The 24,708-nt window shown below is 40.0% G+C and overlaps 1 protein-coding gene across 14 annotated transcripts in view; it reads right to left on the bottom strand.

The window, feature by feature from the left end:
• The window catches only part of LOC102407046 (glycerophosphodiester phosphodiesterase domain-containing protein 4), a 182,428-nt gene that overhangs the window by 153,111 nt on the left and 4,609 nt on the right, over window positions 1–24,708 (bottom strand). For all 14 annotated transcript variants that reach the window (XM_045165804.1, XM_044943449.2, XM_044943451.2 and 11 more), the window contains one exon: window positions 20,720–20,823. In XM_045165804.1, coding sequence (XP_045021739.1) covers window positions 20,720–20,781 — 62 coding nt within the window. In that variant the 5' untranslated portion in view covers window positions 20,782–20,823. The remainder of the gene's footprint in view (window positions 1–20,719; window positions 20,824–24,708) is intronic.

Below are 24,708 nucleotides of genomic sequence, written 5' to 3'. Positions count from 1 at the left end.
ACACTTTCCATTTTGGAAGGTTTCTGGTTTATGTCTATGTACGTTTTCTTATATAACTGCAAGCCACCATGTCAATTTATCTATCCTGTGTAAGATATTTGACCTCTTTAAAAACTGTCTTAACATGTTCTATTCCTAAAGGGGATTGTGAGAGAAAACTGTTAATGATAAGCTAAGAGAAAGAGGATTAAACTTGTTCCACATATTGTATGTCAAAACTGTTTTAGACCGTTCATTTCAAGATAACAGAGATTACCTTCTCACCATATAAAACCTGGAGAAATTATATTTTAACAATACAGACCTATAACTTGTCTTACTGCACTTTTAAGACATTGCATTTTTTACAAACTGAAGGTTTGTGGCAACCATACATCAAGCAAGACTATTGGCATCATTTTTCCAACAGCATTTGCTTACTTCCTATCTCTGTATTACATTTTGGCAATTCTTGCAATATTTCAAGATTTTTCATTTCTATTATATTTGTTGTAGTGATTTGTGATCAAAGATCGTTAATGCTACTACCACTACTTGTGAAGGTTGCTGCTGCTGCTGCTAAGTCGCTTCAGTCGTGTCCGACTCTGTGCGACCCCATAGACAGCAGCCCACCAGGCTCCACCATCCCTGGGATTCTCCAGGCAAGAACACTGGAGTGGGTTGCCATTTCCTTAGTTATTCATAAATAGCTATGGTTAGCTATCTAGCAATAAAATAATTTTTAACTAAGGCATGAAAAATTTTTATAAATAATGCTATGGTACTCTTACAGACTACAGTATCGTAACGGTATAGTATAAAAAGAACTTTTATGTGCACTGAGAAATCAAAAGACTGTGTGATTTGCTTTATTCATATATTCACTTTATTGCTGTGGTCTGGAAATGAACCCTCAATATCTCCAAGGTATGTCTGTATAAAATATAGATGTGTGAACAAAAACCACATTACAAATAAGTAAGGAAATTCTCTTTGGTGAGGAGTTATACATCAAGAAGAATGTAATAAGCAAGCAGCTATCTGAGCGAGAGCTATCCCAGATCAAGACGCTAAGAGTACTCTGTAAAAGACGAGCTCACAGACGGCAATCAAAACATGTAAGGACTGTCAACAAATTCACACAGTATGTCAATTAAAAGAATAATCTGAATACTAAAAACATAATTAATAGAATGATCAAAAAAGAACCACAAAATAATCAAGATCTTCAGAAAAAGAAAGGTCTCACATTCATATAACTAAAATGGATGTTTTAAAACAAGCACATTAATTATCAAAACAATCAAATGGAGATCTTATAAAACTTGCAAGATAAGCTATAATGGAAAAAGTCTGAAAAAAATATATATATGTATGCGTGTGTGTGTGTGTGTGTATAGCTGAATCACTTTGCTTACACTTGTAAATTAGCTATTTTGTTGCTGTTTTAGTTGCTAAGTTGTGTCCAACTCTCTGTGAGCCCTTGGACTGTAGCCCACCAGGTTCCTCTGTCCATGAGTTTCCCGCACAAGAATACTAGAGTGGGTTGCTATTTCCTTCTCCAGAGGATCTCCCTGACCCAAGGATCAAATCCACACCCCTTGCATTACCAGGTAGATTCTTTACCACTGAGCTACCAAGGAAGCAAATTAGCTATATTCCAATTTTTTTTAAATCAAAGATGGACTTAATAGCTGTTGAGATACAGCCAAAGAATTCAGCAAACTGCTTAGCCAAGTAATGATACTGACTTCATTTTCCAAATGAGGAAGTTTAAGTTTACTATTTAATGGTGCCTCTATCTTTCCTAATCATTTCTCTGCCCACATCTATTTTCTTCCACTCCCTTTGAACCTAAAAGGTCTTCTTTTGTACATTCAATCACAGGTTAAATATTGATATTGTTATAGTTTAGCGCAGCTCAAAATCCTCTCACCAAATTCAGGTAAAGTTACCACCCGCTCACCATGAACTGCAGGAAGAATTTTACATGTGTGTGTTTTTTTTTTTCTCTCTCCTTCCATCTTCTAATTCTTCTTGACCTATGGATTTGTACTCACTATAGGTAGTAGTAGTCAGGTAGCATGGAAGTGAGAAGAATGAAAAGGTGTTTGTTTAGCTGAGTGGAACTGAAAAAAATGGAGGGGGCAGTCTAAGATGGTGGAGGAATAGGACGGGGAGACAGCTTTCTCCCCCACAAATTAATCGAAAGAACATTTGAATGCTGAGCAAATTCCACGAAACAACTTCTGAATGCTGGCAGAGGACAATTAGGCACCCAGAAAGACAGCCCATTGTCTTCGAAAGGAGGTAAAAAAAAATATAAAAGATAAAAAGAGAGGCAAAAGAGGTAAAGATGGAGATCCGTCCCAGAAAAGGAGTCTTAAAAAAGAAAGAAGTTTCCAAACACCAGGAAACACTCTCACCAGCAAGTCTGTGGCGAGCCTTGGAACCTCAGGGCAACATAACCAGGAAGAAAAATAAATAAATAATTAAAACCCACAGATTACGTGCCTAACAGCAACTCCCAGCAGAAAAACAGAGCAGACGCTCGCATCTGCCACTAGCAAAAGGGGACTGGGCAGGGAGGTGTGAGCTGCATTGCTTAGGTTAAGGACCAGGCATGAATGCCCCAGGGGCAATCTGAGGGAACTAACTTGAGATAGCAACCCAGACTGTGGGATAGCTATCTCGCAAAAAGCCCTAACCTAAGACACCACCAAGCCTGCTCACAGAACAAAGGACCAAGCAGAGCTAGGCAGCTGTGGATGGCCCATCCACCGCCGGAGACAGGCAGGTGAGGGCAGCCAGAGAAGAAAGGGAGCAACTGCGGCCCCAGAGAGGCATCATCTACCAAACTGCAAGCAGGCTTCATTGCTAACCAAGACTTTTTGGGATTCTGGACGGTCGACATCCGCCAGGAGGGTCGCAGCCAGAGATCAGCTCCCCAAAAGAGACACACAGCACACCTGAGAAGGTGCACTGGTTATACACACAGAAAACCGAGCAGCTGAGATGGGGGAGGTGAGAAGATGCAGCCCCTAACTGAGGGCAACTGCGCTCGCCAAGCACCTGGTCACCTGAGCTGCTCGGACCTGGGAAGGGCACAAAACGCAGGCCCAACCAAGTCTCCGCCTTTGTGGCATACCCGAGAACCCTGAACCTAAGCGACTTAGGCCTGGGAAGTGCACACAACCCACCCCAGACAGTTCCTGGCAGAGCAACCTAGAGCCTGAGCAGTGTAGATGGGGAAAGCACACACACCGTGAGCAAGGGAAAACCCAGTGTGGCCAAGACACTGCGAGCACTCCCTACACAAGCCAGTGGTATTTGTCTGCAGTGTTCCTCCCTCCCCACAGCACGTCTGAACATGTAAGCCTAAAAGAGTGACCACCACTGCCCCCTTGTGTCAGGGCGGAAATTAGACACTGAAGAGACCAGCAAACAGAAGAAGCTAAAATAAACAGACGGAACCACTTTGGAAGTGACAGGTGCAATAGATTAAAACCCTGCAGTTAGCAACGACTACATAGGAAGGGGCCTATAGATCTTGAGAAGTATAAGCCAGATCAAGGAACTATCTGAAGATGAACTGACCCCACACTGTCTACAACAACACCAGAGAAAGTCCTAGATATATTTTTATTATTTTCCAAATTAAAAAAAATTTTTTTTATTTTTAAGTCCTCTATTACTCCTTTTTTTTTAGTTTTTTTTTTAATTTTATTTTATTTTTCAACTTTACAATATTGTATTGGTTTTGCCATATATCAAAATGAATCCACCACAGGTATACATGTGTTCCCCATCCTGAACCCTCCTCCCTCCTCCCTCCCCATACCATCTATTACTCCTTTTTCATTTTTATAACCTACTATTACCTTTCAAAAAAAAAGACCCTATTTTTAAACCAAACTTCATATATATATATTTAATAATTTTTGTGATTTGTTTTTTTCTTTAATATTGTATTTTTGAGAATCTAACCTCTACTCTAGGTTTTTAATCTTTGCCTTTTGGTGTTTGTTATCAATTTTGTACCTTTAGGAACCCAATCTTCAATACCCATTTTTACTTGGGAACGAGATTACTGGCAGGATTGCTCTCTCCCTCTTTGGACTCTCCTTTTTCTCCACCTGGTAGCCTCTATCTCCTCCCTCCCCTTTCTCTTCTCTACCCAATTCTGTGAATCTCTTTGTGTATTCCAGGCTGTGGAGAACACTTAGGGAACTGATTACTGGCTAGATCTGTCTCTCCCCTTTTGATTCCCCCTTTTATCTTCATGGCCACCTCTGTCTCCTTCCTCCTCCTTCACGTCTCTGTGTAACTCTGTGAACATCTCTGAGGGATCCAGACTGTGGAGAGCACATAGGGAAGTGAATACTGGCTAGCTTGCTCTCACCCCTTTTGATTCCCCCTCTTCTCCTCGTGGTCACCTCTATCTCCCTCCTCCCTCTTCTCTTCTCCATATAACTCGTGTACCTCACCGGGTATCCCTCACTGTGGAGAAACTTTTCATCATTAACCTAGATGTTTTATCATCAGTGCTGTATAGATGGAGAAGTCTTGAGGCTACTGTAAGAATAAGCCTAAAAACCAGAGGCAACAGAGATAAATTCATGCACCTATGGACACCTTATCTTTGAGAAAGGAGGCAAGAATATACAATGGAGAAAAGACAATCTCTTTAACAAGTGGTGCTGGGAAAACTGGTCAAACACTTGTAAAAGAATGAAAGTAGAACACTTTCTAACACCATACACAAAAATAAACTCAAAATGGATTAAAGATCTAAACATAAGACCAGAAACTATAAAACTCCTAGAGAAGAACATAAGCAAAATTTCCGACATAAATCACGGCAGGATCCTCTATGACCCACCTCCCAGAATATTGGAAATAAAAGCAAAAATAAACAAATTGGACCTAATGAAAAGTAAAAGCTTTTGTACAACAAAAGAAACTATAAGCAAGGTGAAAAGACAGCCTTACGATTGGGAGAAAATAATAGCAAATGAAGCAACTTTCAAAGAATTAATCTCAAAAATATACAAGCAACTCCTGCAGCTCAATTCCAGAAAAATAAATGACCCAATCAAAAAATGGGTCAAAGGCCTAAACAGACATTTCTCCAAAGAAGACATACAGATGGCTAACAAACACATGAAAAGATGCTCAACATCACTCATTGTCAGAGAAATGCAAATCAAAACCACAATGAGGTACCATTTCACGCCAGTCAGAATGGCTGCTATCCAAAAGTCTACAAGCAATAAATGCTGGAGAGGGTGTGGAGAAAAGGGAACCCTCTTACACTGTTGGTGGGAATGCAAACTAGTACAGCCACTAAGCCCGCCAGGCTCCCCCATCCCTGGGATTCTCCAGGCAAGAACACTGGAGTGGGTTGCCATTTCCTTCTCCAATGCATGAAAGTGAAAAATGAAAGTGAAGTCGCTCATTGTGTCTGACTCCCAGCGACCCCATGGACTGCAGCCCACCAGGCTCCTCCATCCATGGGATTTTCCAGGCAAGAGTACTGGAGTGGGGTGCCATTGCCTTCTCCAATGGAGAACAGTGTGGAGATTCCTTAAAAAACTGGAAATAGAACTGCCATACGACCCAGCAATCCCACTGCTGGGCATTCACACTGAGGAAACCAAAATTGAAAGAGACACATGTACCCCAATGTTCATCACAGCACTGTTTATAATAGCCAGGACATGGAAGCAACCTAGATGTCCATCAGCAGATGAATGGATAAGAAAGCTGTGGTACATATACACAATGGAGTATTACTCAGCCATTAAAAAGAATACATTTGAATCAGTTCTAATGAGGTGGATGAAACTGGAGCCTATTATACAGAGTGAAGCCAGAAAGAAAAACACTAATACAGTATACTAATGCATATATATGGAATTTAGAAGGATGGTAACAATAACCCTGTATGCAAGACAGCAAAAGAGACATAGATGTATAGAACGGTCTTTTGGACTCTGTGGGAGAGGGGAAGGGTGGGATGATTTGGCAGAATGGCATTGAAACATGTATATTATCTTATGTGAAACAAATCACCAGTCCAGGTTCGATGCATGATACAGGGTGCTCAAGGCTGGTGCACCAGGATGAACCAGAGTAATGGGATGAGGGGGGAGGTGGGAGGTGGGGTTCAGAATGGGGAACATGTACACCCATGGCGGATTCATGTTGATGTATGGCAAAATGAATACAATATTGTAAAGTAATTAGCCTCCAATTAAAATAAATAAAATTATATTAAAAAATAAACATACCAAGGCGTTCAGACAAGAATGACTGTTGGATAATCAGAATTTTAGAAATTGACAATGAATAGCTTATAAATGTTTCTAACATGCTCTGTTCCTTTTACCTTACAATCTTGATTATATTAAGAATTTGCTAAACTCACCTTCTTTCACTTGCACCTAAAGCAGAATAAATTCTGAATCAGAATAATAAAAAAAAGAAAAAAGTGTTTCTTGGCCGTCACATTTTCAAACTGGGATTATACAATTGCTCAAGATTATGCAGTAGACTTCACTCCATGTGGACTGTCCACTTTAGGATTCTTCTGACTTATATTTTCAAGCAGTTTCCTCTGTTCTACAACATTGCTTTACATCTCTCTAGCAGAATAATTACACATCTTTTTGGATGAAGTCCTTCTCATCCAATAGAGAGTCTTTGTCTGGTAGCCCAGTCAACCTTCTCATCTAAATCCAGTCTCTGCACGCATATTTAAAGAAACCTTCTAGGACCCTTTCCTTGCTTTCCCAGAGATACAAGGTGCAATTTCTTGCATGCTCTCCCAACGTCTACCATACATACCACAATGCTTATCAGCAGAATCAATTGTCAGCTGACAGCAACTCTGAGGAAAAACAAAAGACACAACCGGTTCTACATGAGGACACACACAAGCCATGGAACTTTTGTCTGTCTACCACCATGTCAAGAGTTGATGTTGTCCAGTCGCTAAATTGTGGCCGATTCTTTGCAACCCCGTGAACTGCAGCATGCCAGGCTTCCCTACCCTTCACTATCTCCGGGAGTTTGCTCAAACTCGTGTCCACTGAGTCAGCCATACCATCCAAACCTCTCCTCTGTCACCCCCTTCTCCTACTGTCCTCAATCTTTCCCAGCATCAACGTCTTCTTGAATGAGTTAGCTCTTCACATCAGGTGGCCAGAGATTGGAGCTTCAGCTTCAGCATCAGTCCTTCTAATGAATATTCAGGGCTGATTTCCTTTAGGATTGACTGGTTTGATCTCCTTGTTGTCCATGGGACTCTCAAGTGTCTTCTCCAGTGCCACAATCTGAATATCAATTCTTTGGCACTCAGCCTTCTTTATGATCCAAATCTCACATCCATACACAACTACTGAACAAAAACATAGCTTTGACTACAAAGACTTCTGTCGGCAAAGTGATGTCTCTGCTTTTTAATATGCTGTCTAGGTTGGTCATGGCTTTTCTTTCAAAGAGTAAGGGTCTTTTAATTCCATTGCTGCTGTGACCATCTGCAGTGATTCTGGAGCCCAAGAAAATAAAACCTGTCACTGTTTCCATTTTTTCCCATCTATCTCCTGTGAAATGATGGGACAAGATGCTATGATACTAGTTTTTTGAATCTTTTGAGTTTTAAGCCAGCTTTTTCACTCTCCTCTTTCACCTTCATCAAGAGGCCTTTTAGTTCATCTTTGTTTTCCACCATTAGGGTGGCATCGTCTGCCATCATCTGAGGTTAATCATATTTCTCCTGGTAATCTTGATTCCAGCTTGTGAGCCATCCAGCTCAGCATTTCACATGATGTATTCTGCATATGTTAAATAAGCATGGTAAAAACATACAGCCTTGATGTACTCCTTTCCCAATTTTGAACCAGTCCATTGTTCCACGCCCGGATCTAATTGTTGCTTCTTGACCTGCATACAGGTTTCTCAGGAGGCCAATAAGTTGGTCTGGTATTTCCATCTCTTCAAGAATTTTCCACAGTTTGCTGCAATCCACACAGTCAAAGCAGTGAAGCAGAAGTAGACATTTTTCTGGAATTCTCTTGCTTTTTCTGTGATCCAAAAGATGTTGGCAATTTGATCTCTGGTCCCTCTACCTTTTCTAAATCCAGCTTGAACATCTGAAAGTTCTCAGTTCATGTACTACTGAAGCCTAGCTTGAAGATTTTGAGCATAATCTTACTAACAGGTGAAATGAGTGAAATTGTATGGCAGTCTGAACATTATTTGGTATTGTCTTTCTTTGGGATTGGAATGCAAACTGACCTTTTCCAGTCCTGGGGCCACTGGTGAGTTTTCCAACTTTGCTGGCATATTGAGTGTAGGACTTTAACAGCATCATCTTTTAGGATTTGAAATAGCTCAGCTAGAATTCCATCACCTCCACTAGCTTTGTTCGTGGTAAGGCTTCCTACTGCCCACTTGACTTCACACTCCAGGATGTCTGGCTCTAGGTGAGTGACCACACCATTGTGGTTATCTGGGTCATTAAGAAATACACAGTTCTTATGTGTATTCTTGCCACCTCTTCTTAATGTTTTAATACTCTTAATATCTCTTCTTGTCATTTCAGTCCTTTATTGTGCCCATCTTTGCATGAGATGTTCCCTTGGTATCCTCACTTTTCTTGAAGAGATCTCTGGTCTTTCCCACTCTATTGTTTTCCTCTATTTCTTTTCATTGCTCACACAAGGCAGCTTTCTTATCTCTCCTTGCTATTCTTTGGAACTCTACATTCAGTTGGGTATATCCTTCCCTTTTTCCTTTGCCTTTCGCATCTCTTCTTTTCTCAGCTCTTGTAAGGCCTCCTCATACAACCACTTTGCCTTCTTGCATTTTTTTTCCCCTTGGGGATGATTTTGGTCACCACCTCCTGTACAATGTTATGAACCTCTGTTCATAGTTTTTCAGGCACTCTGTCTACCAGATCTAATCCCTTGAATCTATTTGTCACCTCCACTGTGTGGAGGGATTTGATTTAGGCCTCAATGGCCTAGTGGTTTTCCCTACTTTCTCCAATTTTAGACTGAATTTTGCAGTAAGGAGCTGATGATTTGACCCACAGTCAGCTCCGTCTTGTTTTTGCTGACTGTATAGAGCTTCTCCATCTTTAGCTGCAAATAATATAATCAATCTGATTTAGGTATTGACCATCTGATGATATCCATGTGTAGAGTTGTCTTTTTTGTTGTTGGAAGCTAACTCTCATTAGCTAATGTTAACACCTTAGCTGATGGCATTGCTTCGTATTAGCTTGGCATCAATGATACTGCCTGGCATCCATTTTGTTTGTCCAATGGGCCACAGAGACCTCAAATTGACACTAGCACTCTTGGGTGCTAGTGATCTAGACAGGATCTAGACAGCAGCCCTTAGTCATAAACAAATAAAAGTTCTTGATATGACTTTTGCAACAGCCCTTGTGGTCAACAGTCTCCCATGTTTCCCAGAACCTCTATGCTTTATGTGCCCCTTAGACAAGACTCTCATAGGGCTTACAAGAACTTTCCTCTTATAGTATGACTTAACCAATCTGGCCCTAGCCCAGAAATCACTCTGGCCATAGATCCTAATAAAGGCATGTACCTAGGTCCTGCCTCATTCTCTGTCTACATTCTCCCTTGACCTCCCTGTGTGGCCCCAAAGTCCCATGTACTTCCTCCAGTACAAATAATAACACTTCTTTATTTTAATTTCTCTTAAAGTCTGTTGCTGAACCATCTTGTTGCTTCAGCTCACCATCTAGCACCCTGTGCTTCACATAACAAATGTTGGTATGATCACTCACCTAGAGCCAGACATCCTGGAATGCAAAATCAAGTGGGCCTTAGGAAGCAGCACTACAAACAAAGCTAGTGGAGGTGATGGAATTCCAGTGGAGCTATTTCAAATCCTAAAAGATGCTGCTATGAAAGTGCTGCACTCAATATGCCAGAAAATTAGGAAAACTCAGCAGTGACAACAGGAGTGGAAAAGGTCAGTTTTCATTCCAATCCCAAAGAAAAGCAATGCCAAAGAATGCTCCAACTACTGCACAATTGCACTCATCTCACATGCTAGTAAAGTAATGCTCAAAATTCTCCAAGCAAAGCTTCAACAGTACGTGAACCATGAACTTCCAGATGTTCAAGCCAGATTTAGAAAAGGCAGAGGAAACAGAGATCACATTGTCAACATTCGTGGGATCACTGAAAAAGCAAAAGAGTTCCAGAAAAACATCTATTTCTGCTTTATTGACTATGCCAAAGCCTCTGACTGTGGGGTCACAACAAACTGTGGAAAATTGTGAAGGAGATGGGAATCCAGCACCTGATCTGCCTCTTGAGAAATCTGTATGCAGGTCAGGAATCAATAGTTAGAACCAGACATGGAACAACAGACTGTTTCCAAATCAAGAAAGCAGTATGCCAAGGTTGTATATTGTCACCCTGCCTATTTAACTTACATGCAGAGTACATCATGAGAAATGCTGGACTGGATGAAGCACAAGCTGGAATCAAGATTGCCGGGAGAAATATCAATAACCTCAGATATGCAGATGACACCACCCTTATGGCAGAAAGTGAAGAAGAACTAAACGGCCTCTTGATGAAAGTGAAAGAGGAGAGTGAAAAAGTTGGCTTAAAGCTCAACACTCAGAAAACTAAGATTATGGCATCCGGTCCCATCACTTCATGGCAAATAGATAGGGAGACAGTGACAGACTTTATTTTGGGGGGCTCCAAAATCACTGCAGATGGTGATTGCAGCCATGAAATTAAAAGACGCTTGCTCCTTGGAAGAAAAGTTATAAGCAACCTGCTGCTGCTGCTGCTGCTAAGTCGCGTCAGTCATGTCCAACTCTGTGCAACCCCATAGATGGCAGCCCACCAGGCCTCCACCATCCCTGGGATTCTCCAGGCAAGAACACTGGAGTGGGTTGTCATTTCCTTCTCCAATGCATGAAAGTGAAGTCACTCAGTTGTGTCTGACTCTTCACGACCCCATGGACTGCAGCCTACCAGGCTCCTCCGTCCATGGGATTTTCCAGGCAAGAGTACCAGAGTGGGGCACCATTGACTTCTCCTATAAGCAACCTAGACAGCATATTAAAAAGCAGAGACATTACTTTGTCAACAGAGGTCCATCTAGTCAAGGCTATGGTTTTTCCAGTAGCCATGTATAGGTATGAGAGTTGGACCATAAAGAAAGTTGAGCACTGAAGAATTGATGCTTTTGAACTGTAGTGTTGGAGAAGACTCTTGAGAGTCCCTTGGACTGCAAGGAGATCCAACCAGTCCATCCTAAAGGAAATCAGTCCTGAATATTCATTGGAAGGACTGATGCTGAAAATACTTTGTTCACCTGATGTGAAGAACTGACTCATTGGAAAAGACCCTGATGCTGGGAAAGATTGAAAGTGGGAGAAGAAGGGGATGACAGAGGATGAGATGGTTGGATGGCATCACTGACTCAACTGACATGAGTCTGAGTAAACTCCAGGAGTTGATGATGGGCAGGGAGGCCTGGCGTGCTGCAGTCCATGGGGTCACAGAGAGTCGGACATGACTGAGCAACGGAACTGAATTCAGTAAAGTCATAAAACACTTCCTCCAACCTTAGATTAAAAAGGTGACTCGCAGAAAAAGTTCATGCCTTTCATCATTTGGCCACATTTAACTAATCTGTCCTAGGATATGAAGAAGCTGAAGCAGACCTGGCAGGAGCAAGAAGAATGTGGGCCCAACTGCTTCCCCATGCCAACTAAGTGAATTACTAGATACATTGCATGGAGGCCGTCATAATGCCTGGGTGTATCACTGATCTTCAGAGTATAAAGAAATATCTATGATTCAATTTCTGCTTCCAAACTAAATGAATTTCTCCTGTAACTAATCCTAACCCAATCTTATACTGGGAATGGAATTGTGAGAAATATATTACACTACCACCATCTACTCATGGTCAACTTGGTATTCATATACACCTCTATTAACCATCCTTGCTTTCTATCTTACATGATGTGATTATCTCTCAAACAACCAAAACTATATCAATCCTCTCTCCAAAAGAGGATACAAAGTTCCTTTATCACCTCTATGGGATGTTTACACCTCTAATTTAAGTACTGATATATATGGTTAACTACTATGAATGCATCTTATTTCCAATGGTAGAATGGAAGAAGAGAAAAATATATAGACACACACACACACAGAATTCCGCTCCCATGATCATTATCATTTAGTGAGTGATGATGTTTGTAAAAGGAACTTTGCAGATGTAATTAAGGTTAAAATCAGCTGACTTTAAAATAGTCAGTCAAAGTGGCTATCATCACAAAATCCACAAACAATAAATGCTGGAGAGGGTGTGAAGAGAAGGGAACCCTCCTACACTGTTGGTGGCAATGTAAAGTGGTACAGCCACCATGAATAACAGTATGGAGGTTGCTATAAAAATTAAAAATAGAGCTACCATATGATCCTACAGTCCACTTCTGGACATATATTCAAAGAAAAACATAGTCTGAAAGAATATATGCACCCCAATGTTCACTGCAGCACTGTCCACAGCAGCCAAGACATGGAAGTTGTGTCTATCGATAGAAGAAACATCTATCGACAGAGGAACAGATAAAGAAGTTAGGGCACATATTAATATATATAATTGAATATTAATGAGCCATTAAGAAGAATAAAATAACGCCACTTGAGCAACATGGATGGACCTACAGATTGTCATATTGAGTGAAGTAAGTTGGAGAAAGAGAAATATTGTATGATATCCCTTATATGCAGAATCTAAGAAAAAAGATACAAATGACCTTACTTACAAAACAAAAACAGACTCACAGACTTAGATAATGAACTTATGATTATGGGGGGAGGGGCTGTTAGCAAGTTTTGGATCAACATGTATACACTGTTATATTTTAAATGGATAACCAACAAGGATCTACTGTATAGCACAGGGATCTCTGCTCAATGTTATGGAACAATAGGAAAAGAATTTGAAAAAGAATAGATACATGTATATGTATAACTGAGTCACTTTGCTGTACACCTGAGACTAATACCACATTGTGAATCAACTATACTCCAAAATAAAAAGTTTAAAAAAAAAAGAATAAATGAAAAAATTAGGGAGATTACTCTGGATTATCAGACTGAATCCAATGTAATCACATAAGCTCTTAAATCAGAAGTGGAAGTCATACAGATGATAAAGGAGAAGTCAGAGAAATTTGAGAGTGAGACGGACTATAAACACCACTGCTAACTTGGAAAACAGAGAATGTCACAAGCTAGAAGTTGAGAACAACTCCCTTCTGACAATCATTCATGAAAGAGCACTTCATTCCTACAACCAGAAGGAACAGGATTCTGCCAACAACTTGAATGAACCTAGAAGTGAATTCTCAGAGACCCAGGTAAAAGTTTAGCTTAGTGGACACCTTGATTTCATTATGAGATCCTAAGCAGAGTACCCAACCAACCATGCCTGACATCTGACCCAAAGAACTATGAGGAAATAAATGGGTATTGCTTTAGGCCACTGAATTTGTGGTAATTTGCTATGGGAGCAATGGAATATTGCCCAATAACTTTATCTGTAGCTTTAGAAACAATAGGACCTCACTCTTGTGTTTTAATAACTTTTATCTGAAGATGGAGTATTGCTGTGAGGATCCTGCCTGCTTCTGAGTATTTTATTCCAACTATGCATTCCAAACCTAGAGAAATAACCGCAGGGTGGGTTTGGGTATTCCAATGATTACCTACTTCTGTTGATTACTCTGAGTGGTGAATTATAGTGCTGCTTTATATCTGCAGAAATCTGTATCAATTCAGAGTCAGTACCCAGTAACTGTCCCAAAAGTACTCTTGGCCTGGTGCACAACCACCCAGGTAAATAGCCAGATCTTCCTCAGGGGGCGAACTATACAGTTCTGTATGGGCAGATCACTTTATCCAACAAGGTTCTTCCTCAAGGATTTCTCTTCATTCAAGAGCTAATTTACTTGGTAAATGAAATACAGAATAGGAACAAAGAATAGGAAAACAACAGAAAAAAAACTAACAAAACTAAGACTTCATTCTTTGAAAAAATACACATAATTGACAAAGCATCAATAAGACTAACCAAGGAAAAAAGAGGATCCAAATAAATAAAAATTTAAATTTAAAAAGAGTCTCTACAACTGAAATCACAGAAAGGAATATAATAGATGACTATTAACAACTTTGATGCTTTCAAACTGTGGTGCTGGAGAAGACTCTTCAGAGCCCCTTGGATAGAAAGGAGATCAAACCAGTCAATCCTAAAGGAAATCAACTCTGAATATTCACTGGAAGGACTAATGCTGAAGCTGAAGTTCCAATACTTTGGCCACCTGATGTGAAAAGCTAACTCATTAGAAAAGACCCTGATGCTAGGAAAGATTGAAGGCAGGAGGAGAAGGGGGCGACAAAGGATGGTATGTTTGGATGGCATCACCGATTCAATGGACATGAGTCTGAGCAAATGCCAGGAGATACTGAAGGACAGGAAAGCCTGGCATGTTGTAGTCCACGGGTCAAAAAGAATTGGATACAACTGAACAACTGAACAACAAACTGAATGACTATATGCCAACAAACTGCACAATCTAGAAAAAAGGATAAATTTCTAGAAACATACAATCTACCAAGACTGAATCATGAAGAACTAGAAAATCTGATCAGAGTAAGATTTGAAGTAATGAGAAAGGACAGTGAATCAGTAATCAAAAACCTCCCCAAAAAAGAAAAGCACATGACCAATTGTTTCACTGGTAGAATTTAAACATTTAAAGATGAATTAACATCAATTCTTCTCAAACTCTTAACAAAAACTGAAGAGGAGAGAACACTCTCAAATTCATTTTAAAAACTTCTTTTTAAATGTTTTTTTAAAAAAACATTTTTTACCAGCATTTCCATGATACAAAAGCCAGATAAGGAAAGAAAAGAAAACAAGGAAAGACAAGAAAAGAAACTACAGGCCAAAATCTCTGATGAATATAGAGGCAAGAATTGACAACAAAATACTACAAGTCAAATAAAACCACATATTAAAAGAATCACACACTATGACCAAGTGGGATTTGTCCCTGTAATACAAGAATAGTTCTCTACACACAAATCAATATATGTCATCATCACATTAACATATAGAATGAAAGATTAAGATCATATTATAATTTCAACAGATGAAAAAATAGCATCTGACAAATTCAATCTCCATTCACAATTAAAAAAAAAAACTCTCAACAAACGATATAGAAGTCAATAAAATAAATGAAACAAAGTTACATATCACAAGCCCACACCTTACTCAATGATGAAAGTTAAGAGCTTTTCCTGTAAGATCAGGAGTAAGATAAGACTGCACACTTTTACCACTCCTATCCAACATAGTACTAGAAGTCTTAGTTAGAGCAATCAGGCAAAATAAGAGAAAGAAATAAAAGGCATCAGGATTGGAAAGAAGAAGTAAAACCTTCTCTAATCAAAGATTACATTTTATATAGAGAAAATATTAAAGACTCCATCAAAATACTGGAAAGATCTAATTAAAGCTAAAGTTGCAGGATACAAATATACAAAAATCTGTTGCATTTCTACATACTGATAACAAATATATAAAAAATTAAGATCAACAACCTCAGTTACATAATCATTAACAAAAATAAAATACTTAAGAATAAATTTAATCAAGGACCTTAAAGAGCTATCCACTGAAAATTATAAGACATGAAAAGATACCTCATGTTCATCAACTGAAAGAATTAATATTGCTAAAATTTCCATACAACTGAAAGCAATCTATAGACTGGATGCAATCCCTATAGCACTTTTTACATAAAAAGAATAAACAATCCTAAAATTTGTATGGAACCACAAAAGATCCCAAATAGCCAAAGTAATACTGAGAAAAAAAGAACTAAGCTGCAGACATTACACTTTCTAATTTCAAACAATACTACAAAACTATAATAATTAAAAAAGCAGAGTATTGGCACACAAAAAAAAAAAACACCAGATCAATGGTAGGCCACAAAAAGCCGAGAAATAAACCCATGATTATACATGGTCTATTATTTTATGACAAAGGAGACAAGAACCAGGATATTCAATGAGGAAAGGACAGTCTCCCCAATAAACAGTGTTGAACAAACATGCAAAACAGTGAAACCAATATCTTACACCACATACGGAAATCAACTCAATATGCATTGAATTCTTGAACGTAAAACATCAAACCAAAGAACTCCTACAAGAAAATATAACCAGTAAGTTCCTTAATATCACCCTAGGTGATTTTTTTTTAATTTGACATCAAAAGCAAAAGGAATGAAAGCAAAAACAAACAAGAGTAACTACATCAAACTACTTCCTCTGCATAGCAAAGCAAATGGGAGAAAATATTTACAAATCATATATCTGATTAACAGATTAATATCCAAAAACATATAAAGAGTTCATACAACTGAATATCAATTAAAATAATCCAATTTAAAAATAGAGAGGATTGGAATAGACATTTTTCCCAAGAAGACATACAGGCCACAGGTATATAAAAAGGTATTCAACAACAACTAATCATCAGGAAAATGCAAATCAAAACAACAATTAGATATAACCTCATCTTTCTTAGAACAGTTACTAAGAAAAAGACAAAACATAACAAATGTTTGGAAGGATACGGACAAAAGGCAACCCCTGTGCACCACTGGCTGGAATGTAAATTGGTTCAGGCACTATGGAAACCAGTATGTAGGTTCCTCAAAAAAAATTAAAACAGAGTTATCATATAATTCAGGAATTCAGCTTCTCGGCATTTATGAAAAAACACTAACTTTAAAAGATATATGCACCTCTATATTCACTGCAGCATCATTTACAATAGATTAAAAGAATTAGATCTGAAAGACAGAGTGCCTGAAGAACTATGGACTGAGGTTCGTACCACTCGACAGGAGGCGGTGACCAAAATCATCCCCAAGAAAAAGAAATGCAAGAAGGCAAAACGGTTGCCTGAGGAGGCCTTACAAATAGAAGAGAAAAGGACAGAAGTGAAAAACAAGGAGAAATGGAAAGATATACCAATCTGAAGGCAAGAGTTCCAAAAAATAGCAGGAGACAAGAAAGTCTTCTTGTGTGAACAATGAAAAGAAATAGAGGAAATAAATAGAATGGGAAAGACTAGAGACCTCTTCAAGAAAAGTGGAGATACCAAGGGAACATTTCATGGGCACAAAAGATGGGCACAATAAAGGACAGAAATACAAGGACCAAACAGAAGCAGAAGATATTAAGAATAGGTGGCAAGAATACACAGAGGAACTGTACAAAGTCTTAAAGACCCAGATAACCATGATGGTGTGATCACTCACTCAGAGCCAGACATCCTGGAGTGTGAATTCAAGTGGGCCTTAGGAAGCATTACCATGAACAAAGCTAGGGGAGGTGACGGAATTCTAGGTGAGCTATTTCAAATCCTAAAAGGTGATGCTGTTAAAGTGCTGCAGTTATTACATCAGCAAAGTTGGAAAACTCAGAAGTAGCTGCAGGACTAGAAAAGGTCATTTTTCATTTCAATCCCGAGGAAAGGCAATGCTAAAATATGTTCAAATGACTGTACCATTGCGTTCATTTCACATGCTAGCAAGGTAATGCTCAAAATCCTTCAAGCAAGGCTTCAATAGTATGTAAACCGAGAACTTCCAGATGTTCAAGCTGGATTTAGAAAAAGCAGAGGAACCAGAGATCAAATTGCTAACATGCGATGGATCACAGACAAAGCAAGAGAACTCCAGAAAAACATCTACTTCTGCTTTATTGACTACACTAAAGCTTTGACGGTCTGGATTGCGACAAACTATGGAAAATGCTTAAAGAGATGGGAATACCAGACCACCTTACCTGCCTCCTAAGAAACCTGCATGCAGGTCAAGAAGCAACAGTTAGAACCAGACATGGAACAATGGACTGGTTCAAAATCGGGAAAGGAGTACATCAAGGCTATATGTTTTCACCTGCTTATTTAACTTATATGCAGAGTATATTCTGAAAAATGCTGGCCTGGATGAAGCACAAGCTGGTATCACAATTGCTGGGAGAAACACCAACAACCTCAGATATGCAGATGACACCACCCTTATGGCAGAAAGTGAAGAGGAACTAAAAAGCCTCTTGATGAAAGTGAAAGAGGAGAGTGAAAAAGTTGGCTTAAAGCTCAACATTCAGAAAACGAAGATCATGGCATCTGGTCCCATCACTTCATGGGAAATAGATGGGGAAACAGTGGAAACAGCGTCAGACTTTATTTTTGGGGGGCTCCAAAATCACTGCAGATGGTGACTGCAGCCATGAGATTAAAAGACGCTTACTCCTTGGAAGGAAAGTTATAACCAACCTAGATAGCATATTCAAAAGCAGAGACATTACTTTGCCAACAAAGGTTCATCTAGTCAAGGCTATGGTTTTTCCTGTGGTCATGTATGGATGTTAGAGTTGGACCGTGAAGAAGGCTGAGTGCCGAAGAATTGATGCTTTTGAACTGTGGTATTGGAGAAGACTCTTGAGGGTCCCTTGGACTGCAAGGAGATCCAACCAGTCCATTCTGAAGGAGATCAGCCCTGGGATTTCTTTGGAAGGAATGATGCTAAAGCTGAAACTCCAGTACTTTGGCCACCTCGTGCAAAGAGTTGACTCATTGGAAAAGACTCTGATGCTGGGAGGGATTGGGGGCAGGAGGAGAAGGGGACGCCAGAGGATGAGATGGCTGGATGGCATCACTGACTCGATGGACGTGAGTCTCAGTGAACTCCGGGAGTTGGTGATGGACAGGGAGGCCTGGCGTGCTGCGATTCAAGGGGTCGAAAACAGCTGGACACGACTGAGCAACTGAACTGAACTGCAGAGTATATCATGAGAAACGCTGGACTGGAAGAAGCACAAGCTGGAATCAAGATTGCTGGGAGAAATATCAATAACCTCAGATATGCAGATGACACCACCCTTATGGCAGAAAGTGAAGAAGAACTAAAGAGCCTCTTGATGAAAGTGAAAAAGAAGAGTGAAAAAATTGGCTTAAAGCTCAACATTTTAGAACACTAAGATTATGGCATCCAGTCCCATCAGTTCATTTCAAATAGATGGGGAAACAGTGGAAACAGTGACAGACTTTATTTTTGGGGGGCTCCAAAATCACTGCAGATGGTTCTGCAGCCAAGAAATTAAAAGACGCTTGCTCATTGGAAGAAAAGTTATGACCAACTTAGACAGCATATTAAAAAGCAGAGACATTACTTTGCCAACAAAGGTCCATCTAGTCAAGGCTATGGTTTTTCCAGTAGTCATGGATGGGAGAGTTGGACTATCAAGAAAGCTGAGTGCTGAAGAATTGATGCTTTTAAACTGCAGTGTTGGAGAAGACTTCTGAGAGTCCCTTGGACTGCAAGGAGATCCAACCAGTCCATCCTAAAGGAGACCAGTCCTGAGTGTTCATTGGAAGGACTGATGCTGAAGCTGAAACTCCAATACTTTGGCCACCTGATGCGAAGAACTGACTCATCTGAAAAGACCCTGATGCTGGGAAATATTGAAGGCAAGAGCAGAAGGGGCCAACAGAGGATGAGATGGTTGGATGGCATCACCGACTCAATGAACATGAGTTTGAGTAAACTGTGGGTGTTGGTGATGGACAGGGAGGCCTGGCGTGCTGCAGTCCATGGGGTCACAAAGAGTCGGTCGGACATGACTGAGCAATTGAACTGCACTGAACTGAATAATAAAAAGTGGTCTAAGTAGGTGTATTAGAGTACTTTCATGTCAGGACATATTTTTAGACCATTTTGAATGATATTCATTAAGAGTTTTAACAATCTGTCAAAATGTGTGTAACTATTTAAGCAAAAAGGAAAAACAAAATTATGTATCTGGCATGAGTATAATAATGTAAAAGTAAGCATAGAAAAAAGAAACTGGAAGTATATCAAGTGACTGTTACTCAAAAGTAAAACTAAGTTGAATTTTTTAGTTTCTACTTTGTATTATTACATTTAAAATAAAAACCATGTATTACTTTTATATAAGGTCTTCCATTTTTAAAAGCCCCATACTCAAACGCATCCCTTTTCCCCCCAAATATCAAATAATGAGTAAAATTTTCAACAATCAGTTCAGAAAAACTGAAAGAGCTAGGAGTAGTTCAGAGTAGGAATTGGGCTACAAAAGGTGCTGTCTCTGTCTCCAGAGTCTTTGGAAGCCCAGTAGGCACAGAAGGAAGAAGCAGAGGCTGGAGGTGAGGCAGACACATCAGGGTTCATGGACAAAGATCATGAAGATGGACTGCTGTAGGCATCAGTAACCCAGACAGAAGGCTGAGAAGCAAGGTATCAGGGAGTCATCTGAATAGAAGGACTGGGGGCACTGGAAACACAGAGAAAGCTTCCTGCTGAGCCAGATTTGGTCAAAGAGTGAGAGTGAGCAGGGAAGGGAGGTACAGTAGCTGAGGGTGCTGAGCATCCTTACTCCTCCCAGAGTCAGGCCTCCAATCCACCAGCTGCAAAAAATCCAACTTTGTCCACCCTCCCTCTTACGTCACCAGATCTTTTCAGCCTGAAGTAAGATCCATGTGGCTATTAGACCAAAGAGCCCTTACACAAAAAGAAAAAGAAAAAAAAAGTGAAACTCACCAGTCAAAGCCATTGTATTCATTTGATGATTCTACCCACACGAACACCAAAAGCACAGACATGCAAAATGAAATGACCAGACATGGGTAAAATAATCGTTCTCTCTGAAACACAAAGAAGAGAGTATAATTAAGTTCCATTTACTCATGGTATCTCAGAAACATCTGCATACACTCATCAGAGGTCTGCATAGCTGCAGTGCAGCATTACCCTCCCCAGGCTAGAGAGACCTCTGTATTCTTTTATCCCTATGGAAGCTTATATAAGCCTATTTATAACATTTATTACACTGAAATGCAATCATGTTTTTATCTGATGTAAATTTCTTCTTTGAGGAAAAGGAACTTTTGTTACAAATCTCTGTATTGCCAGTGTCTAGCACAGTTCCTTAAATGCAGCTGGTTCTTTGTAACCATCTGTTGAATTCACCCACCTCCTGTCTACCAAATGTTTGTTCAGTGATTCATTCACTGAGTAATTCATTCATTTATTATTCATCAGGTCATTTAGCCACTTATTTTCCCAGATTTGAGGAAGGGGAGAAGTAGGTTAGGGAATAAACTTTTTTTTTTAGTTTATCTTGCACAAATACAATGCCAGGGATTTCAAAAGCTACTTTCATTTTTTTCATTTCTCAATACAGTTATATAAGGTATTGGTAACCTCATGTAGCAAAAGAGAGAACTAAGTCTCATAGAAGTAAAAGTAATTCACTCAAGCCAAGTCACACAGCCAAGAAGTATCAGATGCATTGCCCAGATCTGTGAGCCCAAAGCCAAGATGGAGGATATCTTTATGGAGAAGGTAACTCCCTGCACTGAAAATTATATCACAAGTCAACCAAATCAGAGGTTGTCAAACCCTTCCTGGGAACATTAGGTTTAATTTGCTACCTGAGTTATAATCCTAACATTTCTATATCACATGGATGAAAAATTCTGTATCTTTGTGCCTTTCACACTGCCTGTATTCTGCAAAACATGGATTTAATAATCCCTGCCTTGTGCAAAATATGGGGTTACTGTGAAGTAAGAATTAAGAAATAAAATAGAAAACATAGAGTACTGACAGACCCATTCTGATGAGAGACATTATAGGTATCAAGGCACTAAAACACAACTTCTGCAGTGTAGAAAGCTGAAGAGAACAGGTTTTGACTCAGGTTATACTCACTCTCTACATAAAACATGTGTGGACTTTGATAAACATGTATCAGATAAAGTTACTCCCCTGCTTACAAAACTCCCAGATCTTCCCACTATACGAAAATATAATCCCAACTCCTTGCCATGACCCAAAGGTGCACACAATCAAGCCTTGTCCATCCCTGACCTCATCCCACTCTACACATCGACTTCATTTCTGAACTCCAGCCACACTGGCTTTCTGTTTCTAGAATATGACCAAATCTGTTCCCACCTCAAGAGTTTCACAGTTCCTAGTCCCTCTTCCTGGAATATTTTTGCCCCCAGATGTACACATGGCTGGCTCCACCTTTATATTTAAGAGATTGCTCACATGACATTTCTTCAAAGCAGTCTTCTCTAACCAGGTTCCCATCCACCTAACCCATTTTCCTATGTATTATCTTCAAAGCTCTTATCACTGTCTGAAACCATCTTTCTTCATTACTGTTTATTACCTAACTCATCCCACTAGAATGTCAGGTATAGGAAGGCCAGAGGCCTTAGTGGTCTTACTCACTTATACACATTCAATAAACTTGTTCTTGTTGAATAAACACATCTCCTTATTTTGATTCTCACTGTTGTCACTCTTGCTCAAAAATTCAAAGGCTCCCCACTGTTTACAGGACAAAGTTCAAATATTTTAGGCTAACATGAAGATGCTACATAATTAGATTAAAATATTCCTTTCCAATCTGATCACTTACCATTTATCACCTTACCTGCTCATAAATTCAATACTGGAAATTTGTTTTTCCCTAAACACACCACTGTGCTTCTCTATCTCTGGACTTCTGACTACTGCATTTCCTCCACCCAGAATCCCCTATACCATCATTCCTGTAAGTGGAAGATGACTTCACACATTAGTGACTCCAGGAACTGTAAAATGACAGCTAACATTTATTTAGTGCTAACTGTATGCCTTGGAGAAGGCAATGGCAACCCACTCCAGTGCTCTTGCCAGGAAAATCCCATGGATGGAGGAGCCTGGTAGGCTGCAGTCCATGGGGTCGCTAGGAGTCGGACATGACTAGGCAACTTCACTTTCACTTTTCACTTTCATGCACTGGAGAAGGAAATGGCAACCCACTCCAGTGTTCTTGCCTGGAGAATCCCAGGGACGGGAGAGCCTGGTGGGCTGCCGTCTATCGGGTCGCACAGAGTCGGATACGACTGAAGCGACTTAGCAGCAGCAGCAGCAGCAACTGTATGCCAAACCCAGTTCTAAGTATTTACGAATTTTATCTCTTCTTTCCTCCCAACAAACTCCATTGGTGGGCACTGCTGCTACCATCTCTATCATTCAAATGAGGAATTAATCACTGGAATGTTAGGTAACTGGCCAAGGTCCCACAGTGGTTAAGCTCTAGTCTGGAGATAGTCAATGATGAAGTCATAAATTGAATCCAGCCAGCCTTTCCCCAGAACACAAGGAATTTGTTCTTTTGCTATATGCTAGACTTCTTCCCCTGAGCATAAACAGGGCCTTGAGAATTGCCCAGGGACTTTGAAAATTGTATAGTTTAACTCCCTCTATAGAGAGGCTCAGAGATGGCATATAACCAGCCCTAAAAGCAGAGCTGGAACAAGCACCAAAAATACTCCCAGGCACTCCAGGGACTTTTCCATTATACCACACTGCCTCCAATGCCACCTTTCCTAGGAAGCCTACCTTTTTCTTTCACTCAATATCCTTTATAGCTCTCTTGTAACTTACTTCATCATTCCTAAGTAATAAATACTTGTTGCATCAATTCGCTGTTCTCCATTTTTACCATCACTTCACTAATCCAGGACACCAACAACTCTAACCTTGATTACTACTGTTGCTTTTCTCTTTGAAGGCAAAGACACCTTTCTGCATTACTCTTGTACTGTCTAATGCATCTTCCACATGATCCAATAATCATTCCAAAACGTAGCTCAGAAAACAGTAATAGCTTAAAATCTTTAGGGACTCTCAATTCCCTACATGGAAGAAGTCAAATTCTTAAAACCACACTACATCTACCAACTCCCTCTCTACGTTCACTTCCCATCACTTCTCCATTCATATCTTCTGCTCCACCTAAAATAAACCTCAGATCAAGCCTTTTGACTCCTCTCCAATACCATTTATTTTGCCACCCTCTATTCTTTATCTCGGAGAAGGCAATGGCAGCCCACTGCAGTACTACTGCCTAGAAAATCCCATGGACAGAGGAGCCTGGTAGGCTGCAGTCCATGGGGTCGCTAGAGTCAGACATGACTGAGCGGCTTCACTTTCACTTTTCACTTTCACTTTTCACTTTCATGCATTGGAGAAGGAAATGGCAACCCACTCCAGTGTTCTTGCCTGGAGAATCCCAGGGACGGGGAAGCCTGGTGGGCTGCCATCTATGGGGTCGCACAGAGTCGGACACAACTGAAGCCACTCAGCAACAGCAGCAGCAGCAGCATTCTTTATCTATCCAATTCTTAATCACATGTCACATGCTAAACGAAGTTATTTTCGGCTCCCTCCCTTGTAACATGGACACAGACGTGCATGCATATGAATATACACGCACAATTATACCATTTCTCTCAGTATATTGAGATTAAATGTTCACTTGTCTTTTCCTCCAGTAGACTGTGAATTCCTTGAGGAATTCACAATGCCTGAGGAACTTGTGTTGTCCTCAGTCACTGGTATAGAAACTAAATATCTGGGGCGGAAAGATAAATGGACTGAAGGACACTCATGCCTAATGGGAAGCCTCCCATTCCCACCACTTTCCTTGAGCTTCCCATGTCAGACAACAGAAATCAGTAATCCAA

Source organism: Bubalus bubalis, chromosome 5 (genome assembly GCF_019923935.1).
Source record: "Bubalus bubalis isolate 160015118507 breed Murrah chromosome 5, NDDB_SH_1, whole genome shotgun sequence".
In the NCBI taxonomy this organism is placed as follows: Eukaryota; Metazoa; Chordata; class Mammalia; order Artiodactyla; family Bovidae; genus Bubalus; species Bubalus bubalis.
This window is presented reverse-complemented; position numbering and strand designations above follow the sequence as displayed.